General features: G+C 46.7%; 1 protein-coding gene across 1 annotated transcript in view; it reads right to left on the bottom strand.

Moving 5' to 3' along the window:
- Positions 1-24463, bottom strand: part of LOC147639078 (Tetratricopeptide repeat (TPR)-like superfamily protein) — a 58379-nt gene that overhangs the window by 6456 nt on the left and 27460 nt on the right. Inside the window, exons 4-8 of the mRNA XM_086787230.1 lie at positions 23711-23893; positions 22777-23499; positions 22589-22684; positions 944-1132; positions 423-650 (exon numbers count right to left, since the gene is read on the bottom strand). Coding sequence (XP_086643356.1) covers positions 423-650; positions 944-1132; positions 22589-22684; positions 22777-23499; positions 23711-23893 — 1419 coding nt within the window. The remainder of the gene's footprint in view (positions 1-422; positions 651-943; positions 1133-22588; positions 22685-22776; positions 23500-23710; positions 23894-24463) is intronic.

Genomic DNA, 24463 nt, shown 5'->3' with positions numbered 1-24463 from the left:
TCAATGGCACACATCCACTGTTATAGGGAGAAGCCATTTGAGCCCCCAGAACCTAGATCCTTGTTTTGGACATACATAGATTCAGAAGGATCACATAAATGATCCATGGTGGAGAAAAGTACGGAGTTCAAAACTGCCATGCGGGATAATGGTGTGAAAGCACAGGAGCACCAATGAATATGACACACAAGATGGGATGACAGGGCAGCATAAAAAATCAGCTTGGACGAACAGAAGCCTAGCAATGCTGAGACAGGCAGCAAGACCAGTTGGACAATATCAGGCTGTCCATATATCCAGATGGAGCAGCATTACTTAATCAATTTAGAGTTGAGATTAATTCAGTTCGTGGGTGTGTGATAATTATTTTCCAGCCGATGATATCTATGGATCATAAGGTAAGCATACAAACCAAGGCTTACCACAGCATTGAAAGTTTGGAAGTTGTGTGGCATGTCGGCGTGTTCCATATAAGCTTCAATGGCAGACAGTCTCTGAGCAAGCTCCTTCTGTGATTCCTCTGTCCCTCTCTCATAAGGATAATTGATTCTACCAAAAGCAGATAGTAAGTACAAGATTGTGCACCGATCTGGCTTCACATGTGCTTCCACCATTTTTGAGAATACACGCAATGCCCTTATCAAATCATCCTGGAAAGAATTAAATAAAAAATGGAAAACACTTTTTAGAACACTTCTAGTGATGTACACTAAGGCCCTTTGCACAACCACCTGTGAAACCTGGGCAGGCAGGCTATGAACGGACTTGCCTTGTCCATGATAACACCGCCCGGCCCTTCATCAGATCCTCTGACAGCAGAAACAGACAGGTGTTGTGCGTAGGGACTCATAAGACAACATACACAGACAAAAGACCTAGGTTAATTGAGAAGTTAATCAACATGCATAAGATTGTTGGTCTCAAACTCCGGTTCAAAACATACCGAATCACCACATGCCTTCAAAAGCGTGTTGAAAGATACATCAGAAGGCCTTTGGCTACCACCACTCTTCAGCATACGTTCAAGCAAAGCTTCTGCCTTGTCCAGCTCCAAAATTGAGCAAAACCCCTCTAAAATAGCATTATAGGTTTTTGTATCTGGTTGCAAACCACTTTTTTCCATACTTTTAACCTGCAAAATTACAGTTGCCAAATCAACCACCTCTTAAGCTTGCAATTACACACTCGGGAACTGTAGCACCTGTTAGAATTAGTGCATCTCAGTGTTATTTGGTTAACCCTATTTTGGGTATTTATGTATTTTCCCTTGTGTAGTAGGTCGTGAGTTGGTCGGCCTGTTCTAGAGGCAGTCGGCCAGGTCATTCCTTTACTATATAAGGAGTCTCCCCTTTGCTCACTTTAACCATCCAATCCCATGCACATTCTTCAACATCTCTTGCTGGCTATTGCCTTGTAAAGCTGATTACTATTATAAAAGGTGATCTTTTTCCACAAGCTCTCTCTACTCTCTTGTTCAGTTTATGCTTCCGCCTGTGCATTCTCCAACATGGTATCATTCGCTTAGGTTCCGGCTGCTCCATTTCTGCAATCTGCTTGCTGTTTTCTTCAACTGTGCTGTGTGTTTTGCTTCCATAGCTTCTCCTGGCTGCAGATCAGTCTTCTACACTGGCTGCGTTTCTTTACCTTGCTGCGTTTTCTGGTCCAGCCACCATCTTCTTGCTGTCGAACAGCCCTCAAGGCTGCGTTTTACTCTACAGAGGCAGGTTGTGAAGTTTTTTGGCTGCGTTTTCTGCTTCAGCATCTATTGGTGGTGAGTTTCTTGCATGAGGTGTTGCCATACAAGTGGCTCTACATCTTCTTCTTCCTCCACGAGTCCCTGCCCTTCCAGTAGGAGGTTCCCGGTGGTTCTAGGACTGTTTTGCTGCTGTCCAGCCTCTTTCTCTCTTAGGTTTGAGAGGGGGCTGATTGGTCCTGGTGCCTCGCTTCGTTGGAAAGCACTCGAGAGGAGTTTTTTGGAGAGCTGAGATTTGTGTACATTGTTGCTGTGGATATGGCTCCCCCTTGTACGAACAAGGATGACAAATTGAACGGACCCAACCATGCTCATTGGTTCATCCACAAGGGTTTGTGGGATATCGTTCAGGGCAATGACAACAAGAAGCCCTAGCGTCCTTAGAACTCTAGGAGGTGGACTCAGGATCAAGAGGATGAATTCCTTACGAAATTACAAGACTAGGAGAATCGCAATTCGAAGGCGCATTCAGTGCTTGTGCGGATCATCACACGAGAGGTCTCATCGGCCATGCAAACTCTCACCAATGCTCATAAGGTATGTTCTAAATTGGAGGATCTCTTTGCTCAAAGTCAATGAGGGCAATTACTTTGCAAGGGAAACTCTACGGTTTGTTATTTCCTACAAGCAGTTCCATGCAATCGTTCCTCATGAAGACCAAGGTTATCCATGACCAGTTTACTGGCAATGGGTGCTGCTTTATCCTCTGCTCAGCTGGCTACACTTATTCTCACCAAGCTTCCCCCGGAGTATGATGTGGTTTCTCGAGCTTTGCGGTGCCAGGTCACACCACTCAGTTGGATTTTGATGATCTTCGCTCCTTACTCTTGGAGGAAGAGTTCATCCTCATTTCTCAAGGTAAGGTAAAGGTGTCTCTTAACAGTGCTGATCAGGCACTTACTTCAGTTCAAAAGAAAGGTCGGAGTCGCTGCTTCTCTTGTGGGAAGAGAGGACATTTGTCCAAGGATTGTTTGACCAAGAAGAAGGACAAGACCAAGGGCAAGTCTTCATCTCAGAAAAAGGGTAAAGACACGACAAACGACAGTGATACAGATTCCTCTAGTAACACATCTAGGGCTCCCACGGCACTTCCGGCTCAAGAGGACCCAGATGGTGTACTTCTCTAGTATACATGCAGTCCCCCCATGTGCTTCTAGCCAGAGAAGGCTTGTGGGCGGGAGAGGGGGGCTGATTGCAGCTCCCCTTACTGGTGCATGGGAACCGTGATTCGGAGTTCCAAGCATTAGACATCTCGCAGGACATGGTTATCTTTGGTATAGCAGAGATTATGAACTGGATCTATTCCAAGTTCATTGTTCAAGGCTTTTGGACGTGATGTGTTTTCCATCCACTGTTGGGAATTATGGGCATGGTATGTCCAGCAGCTCATCGTCTATTCTTTGGCTGTTTCTAGCCATTTGGCTTGGCCGTTTGGGGAGGCCTTGAGCCTTTGAGGCTTGGGCCTTGAGGCTTGGGCCTTGGGCCTTGGCCCTCGCCTCTCTCTTGCCTTGAGGTTTGGCCTTTAGGCTTGAGCCTTGGGGCCTTGGGCCTTGGCCCTTGAGGCTTGGCCCTTGCCTCTCTCTCTCTCACTTGCCCTTGCCTCTCTCTTTCCTATCTAATATCTATATAAAAACAAGGCTACAAGGCTACAAGCACACACACACCCCTTCAAGTTTTCAAAGTTCAAGCAACTCTCTCTCTCTCTCTAGTCTCTCTCCCTCAAGCTTCTTCTAACTTAGTAACTTCCAACTTCCAAGCCTCTCACACAAGGCCCTACTCTCTACTATCTAGACTCTCTCTCTCTCTCTCTCTCTCTCTCTCTCTCTCTCTCTCTCTCAAGCCTCTTGAGTCTTCCAACTTCCAAGCCTCTAGGCTCTCTCTCTCTCTCTCTCTCTCTCTCTCTCTCTCTCTCTCTCTCGTAGACGTTAATACAGCTTTCTTTCTTTCTTTCTTTCTCTCTCTCATTTTGTATCTACTTAATTATTAATACAATCAACCATCAACGCCTTCACTCTTTGATTGGCGTGTTTTGTTAATATGACTCAAAAGCTTACCATTTTATGTAAATTTGTGCTCATTTTGATGTACTTCCAAAGTAGAATAAGTGTAGAGTAGAAAAACTTTTTAAAAAAAAGTATTTTTTGAGTGCCGTTCCCTCTCCCGTCCTCGTTCCCTACTTATGGCCGTCCCCCGTCCCGTCCCCGTCCCCCGTTCCTTGTGACTATGGCCACAATCGAAGAGGAGAAAAGAAGGAAGATTAGGGCATTGATTGTGAGAGTGGTGGGATGGAAGGAAGGAGCCTCGCTCGAAAGAGGACGCCATAGCACTATGCAGAGAGCTAGAAATCCCTGATACCCCCTTCGTCGAGGCATGGAGGGTGGGCAAAGACATCACCAAAGAACGCGCACTCATCCTCAAGTTTGTGGGGTTGGAAGCGAGGCAAGCATTCCTTACCAAAAGGTGGCACTAAAAGGAGAAAAGACTTACCTCAAAGACGATCTCACACTAGCAGAGGTGCTAGGTGGCACACAGGAGGGAGTGCATGCCACGCATCTTGGATGCACGTAAGGCAGGGAAATGGGTAGTGTACAGAGATGGGAGGGTGATCATCACCGAGCGACGTGCCCAATGACAATGCGAGACCTATGAGACCAAGCTAGAGATTGCAATTTGGAACTACAACAGCGCCTTGAGGACAGATGCAGGTTTGTTCGAGGAGACATTTAGATGGAGAGACTTGGTCTTATACACAGAGACACATCAGTGCCAGGGGAGTCGGCTTCAAAAGATGAGAGGATACAGATGGGAGTCTGTTCACCGCCCACACCAACGCACAGCAGGGGGTACCCGGGGGTCGGGAGGGGTGGCTTTACTATACAAGGAGGAGCTTCAGCATGTGATACAAGTGGTCGGGCGAGATGAGGCTGCACGGTTTTTGTGGGTGAGGATCCAGACAGAGAGGGCCCGGGACATCTACCTTCCAGTGTGCTATTTTCCACCCTCCACTTCTAAATATGCCACCCATTGAGAGTCCCCATACCTGCCCCTTTATGATGACATTATGGAGTTTTCCAGTCTAGGGGACATCTTCCTGGCTGGAGACTTCAATGCCCGCATCGCATGTGCACAGGTACCCTTCTTTGAGGCAGATGATCCCATGTACCAGGAAATTGACATAGTAGGTACGGATCTGGAGCGGACATCACAAGATACAACAGCCCACACAGACTATGGAGAGTATCTCTTAGCCCTCGACGGGGCTCATAGGCTAGCCGTTTATAATGGCCTAGCCAAATGGCTTGGATCCAACTCCTTCACCTCCTACCCCTTCGGACATGGAGCCAGTACACCGGACTATCTAATGGAATCTGTCTCTCTGATCCCACTCATTCCGGAGTTTACCATCTCGCCTCGCCCCATCGGTGTTGCAGCCGACCATGCATACCTGGCCTTCTCCCTCACATGCCGATACACCACCCAACCACCTGCTTTGCCCCATCATCCACCCAAGATACCACTTCACCAAAGAGACCTCTTCCATCTATTATGATCATGTCTACCGCATCCTCTCCGACCTCGACCCCCACATCCCACTTGATGAGCTTACCACACAACTCGCAGCCACCCTCCATACGCCCGTTGCAACCGCCTTCTCGCAGTCCAAAGCCACCCCAATATCACCAAGAGGGGCTGTCCCACAGAATAGCTAGTACGACAAGAAATGTCGTGTAACCCGAACCCGTCTACAACGGGAGGTGGCGTTAGGATCCACCACTCACCAGCAGGTGCGAGTGATCTTCCGACGTCTCACATGGAGGAAGAAGAGAGCCTACCTAGCCAGGCTTGAGCAAGAGCATACATGCTGTTTCTTGGGAGGGACTGTAAGGAGACCTAGAGGATCTTCCAGGATCATCGCATGCCGACTCCAATTACTTCACCCAGACCTGGCACACATGCCACCTCTCTCTACCATGCCCCCGAGCAGCCACCTCTCCCCCATCCACCCGAACCTCGTCTCCCCCACTCTTCCTTCTTTCACTTGATGTCACCATTTGGCCACCCAATTGGTCCACCCGTGCTTTCTTATCATGTATGTACATTGGACTGGTGTCCATGGCAGTTGTATATGCCGGGGATTGATACCACTCATGTGATATTGTGGACTTGGCTTTCTGTTGGGACTTGTGCCTCCGTGTACATGCCCGGAAATGCTTGGTGGATTGGTGTTCCATTGGGTCTGGTACCTCCTATACTTGCCTGGAGCACGTCTATTTTGGTATAGTCTCATGAACGGGGATTGTCCATACCAATGCTGCATTGCATAGAGTCTTTATGTGCTTGTTTGCAATTGAAATTGCATCCTGTTTTCATGCTTGCTTGACCAATGTGTAGTTCCAGGTAAGGGGACGCCCGCCCGTGAACCGTGTGTGTGAAACTGTCTGCTGACATGGTTATGTGGCATGTGACAGGTGGTAAGTATTGGTCATAAACCTGGCCTTAGGAGTTAGCACTAATTTATAAGTGAGTTTGTACACACTTCATTAAGTTTTGGGCGGCCAAAACTCACTTATAAATTATGACCAGCCCGGTGTTCACACACACTGATGTCCCGAGGTGGACATAATCCAATGTCCACCGCCCAGACCTTATCGCCTTTGTACAAAGGAGTAGCTTGCTCCACAAAGCACCTGCCTGTCACCTACACTGGACAACTCACCACCTCACTCTTCCTCCTCTCTCTAGAGATGGGCGCCTCCTTCATGAGGACTGTTGGGCTACATTTTCTGCACTTTCTCCTTCCCAACTCCATTTCCAAGCTTGCTAAGTTGTTTCTCAAGCTTCCAAGAGTGATTCCGGATGCTAATCACTCTCCTACACACTCCCAATGATTGAAATTCAGCAAAATAGCTCTCTTTATTGCTGTAATTTCTTGTCATTTTTGCTGAAAACCCTAATTTCAGCCCTCCTTTCTCAAGTTGAACCATAGGGGAAGCTTTCCCAAGATTCCTTTCATCCTCTTGAAGACTTTTGTCGTGAAGAAATGCAACAAATCGAAGATCTCTTCACTCCAAGGACTTCCATCGCGAAGACTTCCGCTGTCATCGTCCCTACTTGCAATTGGTAAGCTTTAATGCTTAAATATGGAAGCAAGTCGCAGGAGGGAGAAACCGAATTACAAGATCACATACCCTGAGTAGTGTTCTCTTGTCCTACGTGCTCTCTTGCAGATTGTTGCTACCATGTGTTGGTGGAACAATAGAGAGCAGATAGTAGGAAACATGGGCACTTGAGAGGGTAGTATGGATTGCAAGTCTACATCGATAACCACTTGTTTGCAATACTGTATTCATATGCATTGGTATGGAAATCTGGTCAGAAATGCCCATGACACTATCTACTTGATTCTCCCAAGATCAATATACTTTATTTGAGAGAGGGGTCGACCGTTCTGGCTCATTGTGTGTCTCTTGTCAATTCAGCAATTCACTTCTTGTATTTGAGAAAGTGTCCATCAAATCTTAGTGTATTTAAGTGTATTGATTAGCATTGTGTTCAACCAAGTCACATTGGTATCAGAGCATATGGTTCTCTTTCACTTCCATCGTGAGAGACGATCACCGTGAACACTAGCTATCTCTACACTTAAAACATTATGGACAGCCATACAATGAATGTTGGAGATGCTAGCACAAGAGGCAGGGACAATGAAATGCATGCCTCCAATGCTTTACAAGATGAGCAAACTCATGTGGTGCACAATAGGAAACATGAATAAGTGGGACAGCCGTCCCGTGGCAAAGAGAAGATGCAGGAAGAAGAGTCCATAGTCTTGAGGGTTGAACTTACTCGTATGCAGGCTCTTCTCCATGCGCAACAAGAAGAATTAAATCTCTACCGCCACGAGGATCCATTGGTACATGACCGTTTGAAGGCCAAGAAAGCTAAATCTTATATGGATCATGCAATGGCAATGATTGCTCAAGAGTTGCACATGCAACCGAGGGATGCAACATGTGCATACTTGGCTCATACCGAGGATGCCTATGCAGAAAAGGCAAACATCCCACATGTCTTGGAATCCCCACAGGTGCCCGAACAAGAACTTATGTCTAAGAGGATGAATCTCCATGCTATGGGAGAGGAACAATAAGTGACTTCACGCCATGCAGGAATAGCTTATGTAGCTCATGAAGGATACAATGTTTATGGTAGTGGTCAAAATGTATGTCAAATGATATTGCCGGCTGAAAATGTATATGCACAACACATGCAACATGGGCTACAATTTTCTGTTGGTGCAGGTATTCCGTGTCTCTCTCATGCCACTCATGCCTTCGAGTGTGCTCGTGAGGAAGAAGCTATGGCTGAAAATGTATCAATGCATGTTGAGGGTCCAGCCATGCCTCATGCTTACAGGGCACATGTATCTATGCCTTATGCATCACCTTTTGGTCCTAAAATGATGCCAGTCACAGGGGCTGTCCCAATGGACAAACATGGGGAAAACATGTTGAGATGAAGGCACATGCATCAAAGTCTCGTGATTTCAAAGCCCGAGACAAATCTGTGAAGTTTGACACATATCATGGGGAATATGATGCATCAAAGGCACTTGCTTTTATTGCCCAGTTTGATATTGCTTTCAGTGATGAGGATTTCACTCAGAAATCCATGATCCGGCATGTAAGCATGTTCATGAAAGACACTGCTGCCCATTGGTGGCTCACGGAGAAGCTCTCACCGAGTCCTGTTAGATCATGGGAAGAGTTCAAGGAGAGATTCTATGCTCAATTCTTTCCTCCCAATGCATTGAATGAGATAACAATGAAGAGGGATTGGGTGAAGCAAAATGAGGGGGAATCGGTAAATGCATATGTACAAAAGCTTTGGAAAGTGCTTTTGGAGGTGTCTCCATTTATGCATGTCACCGAGGTGGAAAGGAAGAGAAGGTTTCAATCGGGATTGCAACCCGTGTATAAAGCGAGACTACAAATGTATCCTGGTCATACCTTACACCAACTAATCACAGCCGCCACCGCCACTGAGCAATTGGAACTCAAATTGAGTCAATCCAATAAGGCTAAACCCTCATTTCAAGGCAAAGAGAGGGTTGTCCAAAACCTGTAAAATAATGGACAGCCAAATAACACTACCAAGAAGCGTCCCTTCAAACTGAGAGACTATGGTCTCACTCCGAAGTAGAAAAAGCAATATATGAGCGAGGAAAAACGCTTTACTTGTGGTAGCACCGAGCATATTGCAAAGGCATGCCCAAACAAGAAGAAGCGTGATAATACATATGCATCAAAGCCTAATGTGCATATGGTTCCGGATGTGCAGGGCAACACGTCACATGATAGCAAAGACAGGGTCGTATCTAAAGCTTGGATACAGCTCAAGGATCAGCCCGCTTTGTTCGTGTTTGATGATTGTGCATCTGAGAATTTCATATCCACACAAATGGCAGCTACTTTGGGTATTGAAGTGGAGGACATGGGTCCTCAAATTGAAGCAGGGGTTGCCTTTGTTGGTAGAGAAGTGCAGGTCATGCCTATTTTTGGCAAGTTCCGCATACACATTCAAGGCTATGTGGATCATGAGGATTTTCTTGTGGCGCCTTTGAATGGCTGTGATGTATTGCTTGGAAAGCCTTGGCATACACGTATTGATCCGTGCAAGGCTTACAAGACCAACAGGATCACCTTCATGCATAAAGGCCGAGAGCATGTAATTGATGCTGGTGAAGAGGGTGATACCATTCCCCTTGTATCTCATGTACAAATTAAGAAAGTAATGAAAAAGAGTGTTTTTGCATACTTGATTTTTGTATGAGATCATGTTGAGGAAAATAATGTACATGTAAACACTCTTAGTAATGATAGGCTAAACTTTTTGAAGAGCACAATGATTGTTTTGCTGATGAGTTACCAAATGAGTTGCCACCCGTACGACCGGAAGATCATCGCATTGATCTCGTGCCGGGTAGCTCACCACCTGATAGACCAGCCTATCGTGTAAGTGCATCCCAAAAAGAGGAGATCGTGAAGCAAGTGAATGAGCTTCTTGAGTTAGCTGAATTGATCTCAAGAGTGGGTATCATCAAGTGCGTGTAGTGTTTGAGGATGTACCTTCAGGACAGCATTTGGGCTTTATAAGTATTATGTTATGCCTTTTGGTCTTACAAATGCCCCGGCTACATTCAATAGAATGATGGATCGCATATTCCGTGGGTACAGGAAATTTACTGGTGTCTTCTTTGATGACATCCTAGTCTTCTTGAAGACCGAAGAAGAGCATAGAGCTCATTTGGCCATTGTTTTTGAAGAACTCCGTAAGCATAAACTCTTCATAAATGCAAAGAGTAGTGAGTTCTTCTTGTCAGAGATACATTATCTTGGGCATATTGTGTCCAAAGATGGAGTGCGGATAGATCCTGCAAAGATTGATGCTATTCGGAATTTGCCCGAATTGAGTTCGGTGCATGAGATCCGTAGTTCTTTTGGATTATGCTCTTACTACCGTAGGTTCATTCGGCACTTTGCATGGATTGCTTCTCCTTTGCATGATTTGACAAAGAAGAAGGCCATGTTCAAATGGACTAATATGTAGAGAGGGATGCATTCCTCAAATTGAAAGATGCAACTACTTATGGTCTAGTGTTGATCATTCCGGATTTACAAAAGCCTTTTAGTGTGGAATGTGATGCATCTGGAAATTGCATAAGAGCTGTCCTTAATCAAGAGGGACATGCCATGGCTTATGAGAGCCGTAGATTGCATGATACAGAGCTATCTCTTGGCATTTATGAGAAAGAGCTCTTGGTTGTAATTCATGCACTTACTGTATGGAAACATTACCTTCTTGGGGCTGATTTCACTGTGAAGACAAATCACCAAAGTTTGAGGTATTTTCTTACTCAAACTAAATTGTCAGAGAAGCATATGAGGATGGCCAATTTCCTCTCTATGTTTCATTTTCAGATCTTGCACACCCCACGAAAGAAGAATGTAGTGGCAGATGCATTGTCACGAAAGCCGTATGTAGCAGCTATCTCGGTTGCCTCTCATGGGACTTGTCTGCCATGCGTGATTTGTATCATACGGATGCTCATTTTGCCACTATTTGGCCTGATTTGATGGCTGGTGTGATCAAAGAGGGTTATCTCATGAAAGACAATTGCCTATGTGTGGTGTCTGACATGAGGCAAAAGGTTTTGGATGAGTGCCATGCTCCTCCATATGCTTATCATAGAGGCATAATGCCTACTACGCACATGATCGAGCGGTATTTCTTTTGGCCAGGTATGCAGAAGGACATAGAGGCACATGTACGTGCATGTATCACCTGTCAAAAGGTGAAATTTGATAGGCAAAAGGCATCAGGTTTGCTTCAGCCATTGCCTATTCCCACGCAACCATGGGAAAGTATTACAATGGATTTCATTATGGACTTGCCACGCACCCAGCAGGGTAATGATACAATTTGGACAATTGTGGACAGGTTTAGCAAGCAAGCTCATTTCTTGCCAGACAAAAAGACCATCAAAGCTGAGCATATGGTTAAAATATATCTTGCACAAGTGTTCAAGCATCATGGAATGCCGAAGTCCATTGTGGGGGATAGAGATCCCAGGACTACAAGTCTCTTTTGGCAGGCCTTATTTGATAATATGGGCACCAATTTGGACTTCTCATCAGCTTATCACCCTCAAACGGATGGGCAAATTGAGGCTGCAAATTCAACCGTGTTGGATCTCTTGAAATGTTATGTGGCGGATCACAAGTCTTCTTGGGAGAAGTACTTACCACTTGTGGAATTTGCATACAACAACACGATGCATGCATCTACAGGAAAAGCCCCGTTTGAGATTGTTTATGGTAAGGTGGTTTTGCCACCCATCCTTCGCACAAAGGATGAGATATTTACAGCTAATGAGTATGTAAGAGACTTGGAGATTGCTTTTGCTCAGGTGCGGACAGCCATTGCAAGGTCACAAGACAAGCATAAAAAGGCTGCTGACAAGCATAGAAGGCAATTGGATGTTAAAGAGAATGATTGTGTATTGCTGAAATTTGAGAAAGCAAGACTTGCAAAGAGGCCTGGCAAAGAGGGTGCATATCCTAAGCTTGCAACCAGGTACTATAGACCTTTTCGAGTGATCGAGAAGATCAATGAAGTGGCTTTCAGATTGGCATTACCTAGTCATTGGCACATACACAATGCTTTTCATATGAGTCTCCTTCGCAAGTATATAGGGCCAGCGGAGCCCAGTGAGACGGTCATTGAGGATCCACTAGAAGTGGATGAGCTTGAGGAGATCTTGCAGCCAGAGCAAATTGTGTATCACAAGGAACGCAAGCTTGCTACAGGCAAAGTTGTGAGGCGTTACCTTGTGAAGTTTAAGAACTATCTTCCCATTGATGCTAAATGGGTAGATGAAGAGTTCTTCAGACATTGCCCCCATGTGCTTCAGACATATTTGGATGCTTTTCAGTTACAGACAACTATTTAGAAGCCGGGGAGGATATCACCATTTGGCCACCCAATTGGTCCACCCGTGCTTTCTTATCATGTATGTACATTGGACTAGTGTCCATGGCAGTTGTATATGCCGGGGATTGATGCCACTCATGAGCTACTGTGGACTTGGCTTTTTGTTGGGACTTGTGTCTCCGAGTACATGCCCGGAAATGCTTGGTGGATTGGTGTTCCATTGGGTCTGGTACCTCGTGTACTTGCCTCGAGCACGTCTATTTTGGTATAGTCTCATGAACGGGGATTGTCCATACCAATGCTGCATTGCATAGCATCTTTATGTGCTTGCTTGCAATTGAAATTGCATGCTGTTTTCATGCTTGCTTGACCAATGTGTAGTTCCGGGTAAGGGAACGCCCGCCCGTGAACCGTGCGTGTGAAACTGTCTGCTGACATGGTTATGTGGCATGTGACACGTGGTAAGTATTGGTCATAAACCTAGCCTTGGGAGTTAGCACTAATTTATAAGTGAGTTTGTACACACTTCATTAAGTTTTGGACGACCAAAACTCACTTATAAATTATGACCAGCTCGGTGTTCACACACACTGATGTCCCAAGGTAGACATAACCCAATGTCCACCGCCCAGACCTTATCGCCTTTGTACAAAGGGAGTAACCAGCCATGTGTCCACTCTAGCTTACTCCACAAAGCACCTGCCTGCCACCTACACTGGACAACTCACCACCTCACTCTTCCTCCTCTCTCTAGAGATGGGCGCCTCCTTCATGCGGGCTGTTGGTCCACGGTGAGTTGAGGAGGCTTACAGGCAGCCCATTGTGTGGAATGACTTGATCTTGGATGAATTTGGTAGATCTCTTGGAGTGGTTAGGTATGGTTGCATTCGCCTACATAATCCTTTGACTAGTGCCTTCAAATGTTGGGTGCGAAGCATTCTTTCATCCTTCGTGAGACTCATGAGTCTTTTCCTATCCAACACTGAGGGGAGAAGAGTTGCCGAAGCAGCCCACTAGATATGCATGGCTACTGGATCACAGGGAACTTTGTAGAAGGGCCTCATCACTTATGATTTGGGGTATTCTCAAGAATAGGGGTACCTATTTAGGTCATGTGCCTCCCCAATTTGGGTGAGGATGATGTACTGGTCTTCTACTCCATTCAAGATAGATGGATCTTGGTGAGAAGTCTTGAGCAGGATATCAGTGAGGGTATGGGCCGGTGAGAGTGGTGGGTAGGGCAAGAAAGAATATCTATGTTGTCCCATCTCAAGGGATGATTACGGACACTTGGAGCCTCTAGTTATATGATGGGTGTCCTATCAGATACTTGCACTGGGAACCCGGTAAGTGGGAGTGGAGGGATGCTTTGAACCCCATGAGGAGCGTGCCCTTCTTCAGTTACATTGAGTGGAATGCTAGACACTTGGATCTGGGACAAATCTAGAGTCCCTGCTTCTAGACCACATTGGGAGGCTTATGGGATCACCCTTGACATTCAGGGAGCTTTTTGGTGAGGGTTGTGGCACTTGTAAAGGGAAATAAAGATTTCCTATTTTATTTGGCTTTCTCTACATGGTGGACTTGCCACCAACCAGCCCTCCTTTCTCAAGTGAACCATAGGGAACAAGGTTTCCTTCATCCTCTTGAAGACTTTTGTCGCAAAGAAATGCGACAAGTCGAAGATCTCTTCACTCCAAGGACTTCCAACGCGAAGACTTCCACTGTCATCGTCCCTACTTGCAATTGGTAAGCTTTAATGCTTAAATATGGAAGCAAGTCGCAGGAGAGAGAAACCGAATTACAAGATCACATACCCTGTGTAGTGTTCTCTTGTCCTACGTGCTCTCTTGCAAATTGTTGCTACCATGTGTTGGTGGAACAATAGAGAGCAAATGGTAGAGAACATGGGCACTTGAGCGGGTAGTCTGGATTGCAAGTCTACATCGACAACCACTTGTTTGCAATACTGTATTCGTATGCATTGGTATGGAAATCTGGTCAGAAATGCCCATCACACTATGTACTTGATTCTCCCAAGATCAATATACTTTATTTGAGGGAGGGGTCGGCCGTTCCGGCTCATTGTGTGTCTCTTGTCAATTTAGCAATTTACTTCTTGTATTTGAGCAAGTGTCCATCAAATCTTAGTGTATTTAAGTGTATTGATTAGGATTGTGTTCAACCAAGTTACACTTGACCATGGTGAGAGTTGCTATTGACAGGATTCAGACTGGGAGAGCACAGGATCATAATGGACTCCTCACCGAGCATTTCTCTCATGCTAGGGACACACTAGCCCCTTTACTGGTTCACATGTTTAACAAGGCTCTATGTGAGGCCTTCCCTACTAGCTGGTCATCGAATACTATTGTACTTATCCTGAAAGCAGGTGACCCCATGGACCCCAGCAACTACAGGACTATCATGATTGGTCACACCTTGGCCAAGATTTAAGGTTAGATTTTGGAGCATGAACTTAGTAGATGATCGGAGGAGCAAAGACTCAGAGCATTGGGGCAAGCAGGCTTCAGGAGAGGGCATTCCACAACAGATCATATCTTTACACTACGGGGGATCATTGAAGGAGGGCGAGAGCTCATGCGCATCAGATATACTACTGCTTTGTGGATTTTCGCAAAGCTTTTGATACCGTTCCACGGGCCAGACTCATGAACAAACTGCAGCATATGGGAGTGCCAACAGAGATGCTTTGGGGGATCATTACACTCTATGAGTCAGTCACAGGCAAAGTATGGACTCCAGGAGGTGACTCAGAGCTCATACACAGCACTATCGGAGTGAGGCAGGGCTGCCCCTTGTCTCCTACTCTATTTGGTCTATACATTGACGAGATCTCATATTACATAGATAGACAAGGAGGACCAGGAGCACATTTAGCAGGAGTCCTGATACCAATCCTCTTGTATGCAGATGATATTGTTCTTATTTCCGATTCACCAAAGGGGCTGCAAAGGCATTTGGATGCATTACGGGCCTTTTGCGAGGACCGGGACCTCACTATGAACCTTGGAAAGACCAAGGTCATGATCTTTAACACCTCCTCACAATCGATAAGTAGATCTGCAGTACAGTTTACATACAGTAGAGAGCCTGTGGAGTATGTTACTGTTAGAAGTCATCTCCTGTCCAGTTTTATACACCAGGGCCTTTGTTGTGGGTGTGCCCGCCCTTATCAGGTGTTTTATCATTTTTCCTCACTCCCCGCATTTTTCCCCTATTTTTTCCCATTTTTCTGAGGCTTGGGAGGCAGCCCTGAGGCGGCTGGAGGATCAGTAGCTGGCCGACTGCCTGGACATCAGTCGTGGACCTCTGTGATGCTGGCCGACTGGATGTATGCAGTCGAGGGCTTGATCTGCTGCTGCTGGCCGACTGTTGTTGCAGTCATGGAGGCTTCTTCAGCAAGCCGACTGCCTACCTGGGGGCATATAAATAGGCCCCCAGCCCCCATACCTTATTTGTATCATATTCGGGATCTTCTTGTGTATATCAGAGCAGAGTTACACGCCTACATCTCTCTTTCTCTTGTGCTGTTTTTCTGCCTGCGTTTTTGCTCTTGTGTTCCCAGATCTGGTCATCATCTCCGCTGCATATTCTGTCATGGTATCAGAGCCCTAGGCTCTAGATAGGTCTTGGGATTTGTGTGAGCAAGAGGGGGACTGTTTTGTGGCTTATTGGTGGACTGTTTTGGGCTGATCGGGAAGAGAAGGTGCAAGAGGAAGGCGGGCTGATTTGCTGGACAGCCACTTGCAGGTTTTAGTTCTTCTTTGTTCCCACCCACCCACCCTTTTCAGAGTACATCCCCACTATGGCAGATCTGTTTGAGATGGCCGAGAGACATGTGAAGATCCCGACACTCCCCACGTTCCCGGTGGACCGTCAGTTGGACGGGAGTAACTACGGCATATGGAAGGTGATGATGGAATCTGTTCTGGAGTCTTACGACCTCGCTGATTTCGTCATTGTTGGGGTTCCACGGCTGGAAGTAGGGGAAGGGGAGTTACCGTCGACCCAAAAGGACCGGGAGGCTCAGACACACATGTGGGATCGTGTCAACGCCAGGGTCCGTTCGTTTATCTTTCTCAACTGCACACCACAAGTAATCAATCATGTAAAGCACATGACGCTGGCCAGAGGTATATGGCAGCATTTGGCCTCACTTTATAACAGGGTATCGCCCATGAAGAGGATTTCCTTGGAAGTACAGATGCGGGTTATGAGCCCTGCAAAGTCGCCGACGATGCGGGAGCATATTAACAAGCTGCAGGCTCTTCAGCAGGAAGTTCTTCAGGCTGGGAAGGAGATATCGTCAGAGGACATGGCCATAACGTTGCTGTCACACTTGCCCTCTTCGTACTCAGCATTTTACTCATCGTTGATTACCAGTGGCAGGCTCAGCACCATCACGTGGGAGGAGCTTGTGCCCATGGTCCTGGACCAGGAGGAACGATTCACGAACCCTCCTCAGGGTGGAGGTTCGAGGGCCTTTACTGGCCAACGGTCGAAAGGCCGTAACTCGGGCAAAGGGAAGGCTTCATCGGAGAAGTCTTCTGAGAAGAAGTCCGACTCTGACCGCGAGAAACTGAAGGCAGAGAGAACCTGTAATGATTGTGGCGAGAAAGGCCACTATTGGAGGCAGTGTCCCAAGCGGAAGATCGAGAAGGGTGAAGATTCCTCAACAAGCAATCATGAAGACTCCGGCTTTTGTGCACCTGGAGGTGATGGACACCGATGTTTCATTTTCTTCAGGCAGGGAGGAGATTGGAGGACTCTCCGCAACGGATACTCGGGAGTGGATTCTCGATAGTGGTGCTTCCAGGCACATGACTCCTTCCCGTTCCGGTTTACAGGATCTCTGCAGGCTTTCTGGTCATATTCTTGCTGGGGATACGTCCACTATCCCAGTTCACAGCAGTGAGGGCAGGATGGAGATAGTTCCCGATGGCAGAGGGGGGAAGCATTCCTCCCAGATGTTGTATGTTCCGGCACTTGGTTTTCATCTGTTGTCAGTGCATCAGGTTTGCAAGACTGGCGTATGGGTGGAGTTTGATGAGCATTTTGTTGCTCTCTGGGACAAAGCAACAGGCCAAGTGGTTTGGAAAGGCGGAGTGGAGAATGGAGTTTACAGGCTTTCAGCACTCTCTCTCCCAGGTCCTCAGGTTTGTGATGAGTGGCAGTCCGGTAATGCCCACTTGTGTGTGGATACGCTGCAGGTGCGGGCTTTCCGGGACCAGATGGTGGATAGCTTGCCAGTAGATGGCAGTAGTTGGCAGGAACTTTCCAGTACTGATGTTGGTAGTTCTTGTGTTCGTCAGTCAGAGGAAGCTGAACAGGTCACTTATACTCTGATGTCTCGTCGTGTTCAGGACATAGAACCTCCAGTAGATGAGGATGTTCTTTCCACGGGGACCTTTCGGAAAGCCAAGCAGGTGGCAGGTGCTTACTTGCAGAAGGAGGTGGTTTCTCCAAGCTTTGTGGTTCCGGATTCAGAGGGGGTGGTTGACAGGTTTCATCAGGTTTCCAGGACTTGTTTGTGCACCGTAACAGGCGTTGATCCTTGTGAGCAGTGTGATGTCTCTGTGACTCGGAAGCTGTATGGTTCATTGATCTGGTTAATGGACACCAGATTGGACGGGAGCTTCCTGATGAGGCAGTTGAGCTCATGGTTGCAGATGTCTCTTTGGGAGGCAAGATTGCGTTTCCTGTGGTTTCTGCGGCATGCGAAGGATCAGGGACTCTTGTACACAGGAGGGGGATTGTTGGATGGAGTCCGACTCCACAGTTGGAGTGACTCGGTTTGGGGAGGAGATCCGGACACGAGGAGATCTACTTATGGCCCAGGAGCAGTTTTACGAAGCAGCAGGAGGTTACATTGCAGGTTTGGGCTTCCACTACAGGAATCCATGTTCATCCAGAGGCACTTTGTTCGTGAACAGATCGTTGCTGATGACATCTTGCTAGAGTTCTGTTCGACGGAGGATAGTACGGTGGACCTCTTCACGAAGTCGCTCTCTCAGGATTTGCTCAGGCGGCACCCCAGCTCCCTGTGGTTGGTTACACAGCCAGGAGCTGAGAGGGGGTGTTAGAAGTCATCTCCTGTCCAGTTTTATACACCGGGGCCTTTGTTGTGGGTGTGCCCGCCCTTATCAGGTGTTTTATCATTTTTCCTCACTCCCCGCATTTTTCCCCTATTTTTTTCCATTTTTCTGAGGTTTGGGAGGCAGCCCTGAGGCGGCTGGAGGATCAGTAGCTGGCCGACTGCCTGGACATCAGTCGTGGACCTCTGTGATGCTGGCCAACTGGATGTATGCAGTCGTGGGCTTGATCTGCTGCTGCTGCTGGCCGACTGTTGTTGCAGTCGTGGAGGCTTCTTCAGCAGGCCGACTGCCTACCTGGGGGCATATAAATAGGCCCCCAGCCCCCATACCTTATTTGTATCATATTCGGGATCTTCTTGTGTATATCAGAGCAGAGTTACACGCCTACATCTCTCTTTCTCTTGTGCTGTTCCGCACAAATGCATTGGAAGAAAATTCTCCTCCTCTGTCAGCCCTGAGAGTCTTTATCTGCAAGCCAATCTCTTTATCCACCATCACATGCCACTCCTTGAACCGAGCAAAAGCTTGCCCCTTTAGTGAGAGAAAATAAACCCATGTGAATCTCCTACAATCATCAACAAGCAGCATAAAGTACAAAGAACCTCCCAAGGATGCTGTTTTCATAGGTCCACACAAGTCAATGTGTACCAACTCCAAAGGTTTCGAAGCCCGCCTGGAAGCCTACTTCGGAAAAGATTCCCTCTGCTGCTTACCACAAATGCAAGAACTACAACGTCCTTGCCTTCTACCAACATCTGGCAAGCCAACCACCATCAGGTTCCAGAAAGCTCGCCGTAGCGCATCCACATTCAAGTGGCCAAACCGAAAGTGCCACAAATCACCAATCTGAGAACCTGTCAAAGAGGAGAGTGCGGAGAGTTTGTATATACCATTCTCCACGCCGCCTTCCCAAACAACCTGGCCAGTCTCACACTCTTGTAGAGCAACAGAATGCTCCTCAAACTCCACCCAGAAGCTAGTCTTGCACACCTCATGCACTGACAACAGATGAAAACCAAGTACGGAGACGTAAAGAGCACGAGAGGAATGCTTCCCCCCTCTGCCATCGGGAATGATCTCCATTCGGCCCTCACTGTGTATCGGTATGGTGGAATTGTCGCCAGTAAAAATATGACCTGACTGTCATTTCAGATCTTGAAAGAAGTCACGGGGAGGAGTCATGAGCACCACTATCAAGAATCCATTCCCGAGTATCCTTTGTGGCGAAGCCAATTGCCTCCTCGCTCGAAGAAGATGAAGCATCGGTGTCCAACATCTCTAAGTGCACAAAGACTGGAGTCTTTGCTGAAGCTAAAGAATCAGCACTCTTCGTAGTCCGCTTGGGACACTTCCTCCAATAGTGGCCTTTCTCGCTATAATCATTACAGGTCCTCTCGGCCTTCAATTTCTCTCGATCTGAATCGGGCTTCTTCTCAAAAGACTTCTCCGATGAAGACTTCCCTTTGCCCTTGTTATTGTTGTTGTTACGGCCTTTCAACCGTTGGCCAGTCAAGGTCTCAAAACCTCCACCCTGTGGAGGGTTCGTGAATCGCTCTTCCTGGTCCAAGACCATGGGCACAAGCTCCTCCCATGTGATGGTGCTGAGCCTGCCATTGGTGATCAAAGAGGAGTAAAAGGCTGAGTACTGAGAGGGCAAATGTGACAACATTATGGCCATATCCTCTGATGATATCTCTTTCCCGGCCTGGAGAACTTCCTGTTGAAGAGCCTGCAACTTGTTGATGTGCTCCCACATCGTCGATGACTTTGCAGGATTCATCACCCGCATCTGAACTTCCAAGGAGATTCTCTTCATGGGTGATACCCTGTTGTAGAGAGAAGCCAAATGCTACCAAATCTCTCTCGCCAGCGTCATATGCTTTATGTGATTGATCACCTGTGGTGTGCAATTGAGGAAGATGAAAGAACGGACTCGGGCATTAACATGATCCCATAACTGTGCTTGTGCCTCCCGTTCCTTCAGAATAGAGGGTAACTCTCCTTCTTCCAACTCCAACCGTGGAACCCCAATAACAATGAAATCAGCCAAGTCATAGGACTCCAAAACAAATTCCATCATTACCTTCCATATGCCGTAGTTGTTCCCGTCCAACTGGCGGTCCACCGGGAACGTGGGGAGTGTGGGGATCTTCCAATGCTTCTTAGCCATCTCAAGCAAATCTGCCATCTCAAGGGTTAACAGGTCTTGTGAAGGGAGGGTGGCTGGGAAAAAAGAAGAAGAGGCTGCAAATAGAATGCAAGGTGGCTGTCCAACGGTGATGGCCGCCTTCTACCCAATCTCCAAGTCCCGTCGTACAGCCCAAAAATGTTACACAAAGGGTTGAAGGTGTTGATGTACATGTTGTAGTCCCTCCTCCTACACAAGAAGAAAGGAGATGAGATTCCCATGATGCACGGGCGATGTCCTTGATAGCATTCTCTGTCAAGAGATCTATCATACCACATATACAATCATGTAGGTCAATAAAACAAGCATGGGACACACTAGATAACATGTTTCAAACGCGGAATGAGGCACGAGTTGCATATCTCAAGAGGGAGCTTGATATTCTTAAAATGCATGCGGGAGATTCTATGACAGAGCATCTTACCAAGGTCAAAGATTTGAGGGAACAACTGCTGAACATTGATGAAGTTATACCACAGAGGCAGCTTGCTACAAATATTTTGAATTCTTTGCCACCACCTTATCTTGGATTTCATACATCTCTTAATCTCTCAATGGTGGTAGAGATCCAGTCACTTTTGATGAGCTTGTGGACTTGCTTTCACAAGAAGAGCAAACAAGGGCCAACCGTTCTCATGGTGGTGAACAGGCTTTTGCAGTGAAAGACAAAGGGAAGTCCAAGGCTGACTCCAAGAAGTCATCTTCTAAGGGTGATGCTTCAGCCAAGGTAAAAGCTTCTGGAAAGGGAACGCCACTGCTGCTTCACATGTTTCTTGTAGTGACCATCCTGGGTATGGCGCTCGTCGCAAGAGAGGAAGCATCGCTACTCATGTCGATTGGAATGAGGACCCTATGAGCGGTGGAGTGCTGCTCCAAGCACTCGTCCTTCCATCATGCTAGAGCTATGGAGGACTAATTCGCCATTCTAGCCTCTTGGACTGAGGACCAATCAGCCCGGATTGGCCAACCAGTTTGGTGCCCTTTTCACAGAGCAGTAGTATAAGGCATAAAAATGGAAAAAAAGAAGATCCTACGCTGAAGATAAGGTGCAAAATAAAGACATTTGCCCCCGACACACTGCACTTCCAACAGTAAGGGCTAACCAGCACTGAGGAAGGCCTAGGAAAAAAAACAGAAGCCCTGAGCTGATACCAAATGTAAGGTCATGTGAAAGCACTTTTCTATCACCTCTTTAGCCCACTTGCACCATTTTTGATTGACCAAACTACTTCTCAAGTCTCTTGCTCCAAAATCCAATGTCCAACAGTGTCCCAGTGTCATACAGACATGGGCACACCTCTTTGCCAGCAAGAGCCACATGTAGGTCAATTTGAGGTGGCCTCCAGCTGGTCTGCATCTGGTGATCCTTCATTCAGTGTTCCAACTGAGTTCCAAAAAATATAAAGGTCTGATCTGCAAAATCACGGTGGCTGCCATAAATTCTTCCAAGCAGTACGAAAGCAAAGGTGCTCAAATGCTGACAAAGCATAAGCCCATTGATGATGCGAAAAAGGATGGGGGCCGGGAAGAGGGGAAGGGGGAAACTAGCAACGACAGAATGAAGGACAGAAGGCAGTAGGACAAGGGCAGCACAAAATGCTGTCAAAGCGGGCATCTACCTGGCATGCTGGCATCTGAGAAATGACTGCCAAGTAGTAGGTGGCAGGTTTGTCAAGAGTGGACAACAGGGCAAGCCAGGAACCATGCCTTAACACATTTGATGGCAGGGTAGCTCCACGTAGCACACAGACGTGCATCCAAGCAGATGCTGGCAGGGGGAGAGAGGGACAGGCAGCGAAGGGGGGAGAGGAGGACATGAGTTACTTCAAACATCCCCTAAAAAAACAAAACATGCATAGCCAGACAACAAATAGCCTCCGTAAAACCTGAGACGAAAAGTCCATATGCGAGTAGACATGTATAGAAGAATCCTTACAACACAAGAATCTTACTTTAGCTCAGAGCCAAAGCTTACCCTATGGTCCTTTTAGAAGTGTATATCCATAGAAATAATTGGTAGGTGTGGGATCGTACCACTTGAAAACCCTGCTCAAGTCCTCTTCCTCTCACTACAGCTCTTAGCATGGCATTGTAGGTGTATATGTCAGGCTTCAGATTGACAGCACGCATCTGCATGTGACCCACAGAAATAAAAACCTGCAACAAAAGCATCCCACCAACCTTACCATGCCTAAAGCCAACAATATAGAGTTAATAGATACCTGACTAAACATCACTTCTGCTGAATGAAGGTCTCCTCTATTAACTGCAGTATTAATGATCACATTGAATGTCTGCCGCATCAGGACCTTAACCCTCTCAAACTTATCTGAAAAGAACCCGGATATAGGACTCCCCACGGACTGCAAGCTTTCAGGGAGGCTGCTCGACTCCGACTGCTGCAAGTTCAGCATTGCGAGCCTCGTCCAACCAAGAATCTGATCATACGGTGATCTATCAGTACCTACAGACTCCACCCCTATAGTGTACAGTGAGTCATCTTCCTGCACGTCTGCATGAGCAAGAGCTTGTGTGCTACCTTCTAAAGAGGTGTTTTTCTGCAGACCAGATGCTTCAAGGTCAGAATGTTGCCCGCAATTGGCTTCATCCAAAGAAGATTTCCTGCCTTTGGTCTTGTCTTCTGCGAGCATTTCCTTTACCCCTTTGTTCTTTGAAATCTCTTCCAGATGTGCCATGTCCTCGCTCTTATAGAGGGACTTTAGCCTTGTCATTTTCTGTGAAAGCAGGGTAAAGCCCTCGTTCCTTGAGACCAGCTGTACCATTTCACGCAAGGCAATGAGAGCCTCTGTAAAAGAGCCTGCTCGGCACAAAGCTTTCACTGCAGTAGTATAGGATTCCAAGGATGGCATGGATGGTGTGCACGTTTTCACCATTAGAGACCAAGCTTTGTGAACGGCTGGCAGATCCTTCCTCTTGCCAGCAAGCTGCACTGACTAAAAGTTAGCGCAAGGCAACAGAAACTTTCTGTTACACATTCAGAATCTTCACATTCATCTCCACCAATTCACCAACAATATCTTATCTATGATAAAAGCGCAAACAATTTTCAACATAAAAAGCATGTTCAATATGCCAGAATCCACTCTAAAAGCATATTTGACACCATTTACAAAGAAATTTAGAACGAAGACTTGCCTTCATGAGTTCAAGATATATTAGTTCATCCTCTTTCATGCCATTCTCCTTGATGAAGCGCAAGCATTTCTCTGCATAGGAAGCACTTCCAGCATACGAGCACCCATTCAAGAAAATGCCACAAAAAATGATGTGTGGTTGCACATCAATATCATGGCCCAGCTTATAAAGCAGCTCCAAGGCCTGTCACAAAAATAAGCGTATCAGCCAGACTTCTACAAAGCTTCTACATACGGCATAATCTGCTAATAAATAAGCTAGCAAATGACAAAAAGGGATTCAAAACGGAACTTCTGTTTCCTGTAGCAATCAGCAACGGTTTACTTAAGTAGGATTAAGGATGCTGAAAACAGTGGTCATCATGTGTGGCTACATGAGGATTTTCAGCACTATCTATGAAGTCTCTCGCTCAAGTGGACAGACCAAAGCCAGTTTTCGACCACTCTTCTACATCACCAAGTGGGCATAAAGATAGATGGCGCAAGGTAATGAGGCACCTCTTCCTTTATCCTTCTTGTCTCTTTTAACTTTGAACCATCAGCCTGGCCCTTCTTTAATAAAAAGTAGCTCAACATACATTGGTGGCATCAGCGATTCCGTCATCTCACACCTAAATTGCAATGGAGAGGATGACCTCTCCCGTCATCCAAAGTCCACCTTCATGAGTAAAAGATCATGACGGTTCCTCATGTGGAACTCTTACTAAAAAGCTTATCCTTGGGAGAGTTGTCAAAAAGGGAATCATGAATAAGC

This window comes from Cibotium barometz, chromosome 4, assembly GCF_041138505.1.
Source record: "Cibotium barometz isolate CiBa-2024 chromosome 4, ASM4113850v1, whole genome shotgun sequence".
NCBI lineage: Eukaryota > Viridiplantae > Streptophyta > Polypodiopsida > Cyatheales > Cibotiaceae > Cibotium > Cibotium barometz.
This window is presented reverse-complemented; position numbering and strand designations above follow the sequence as displayed.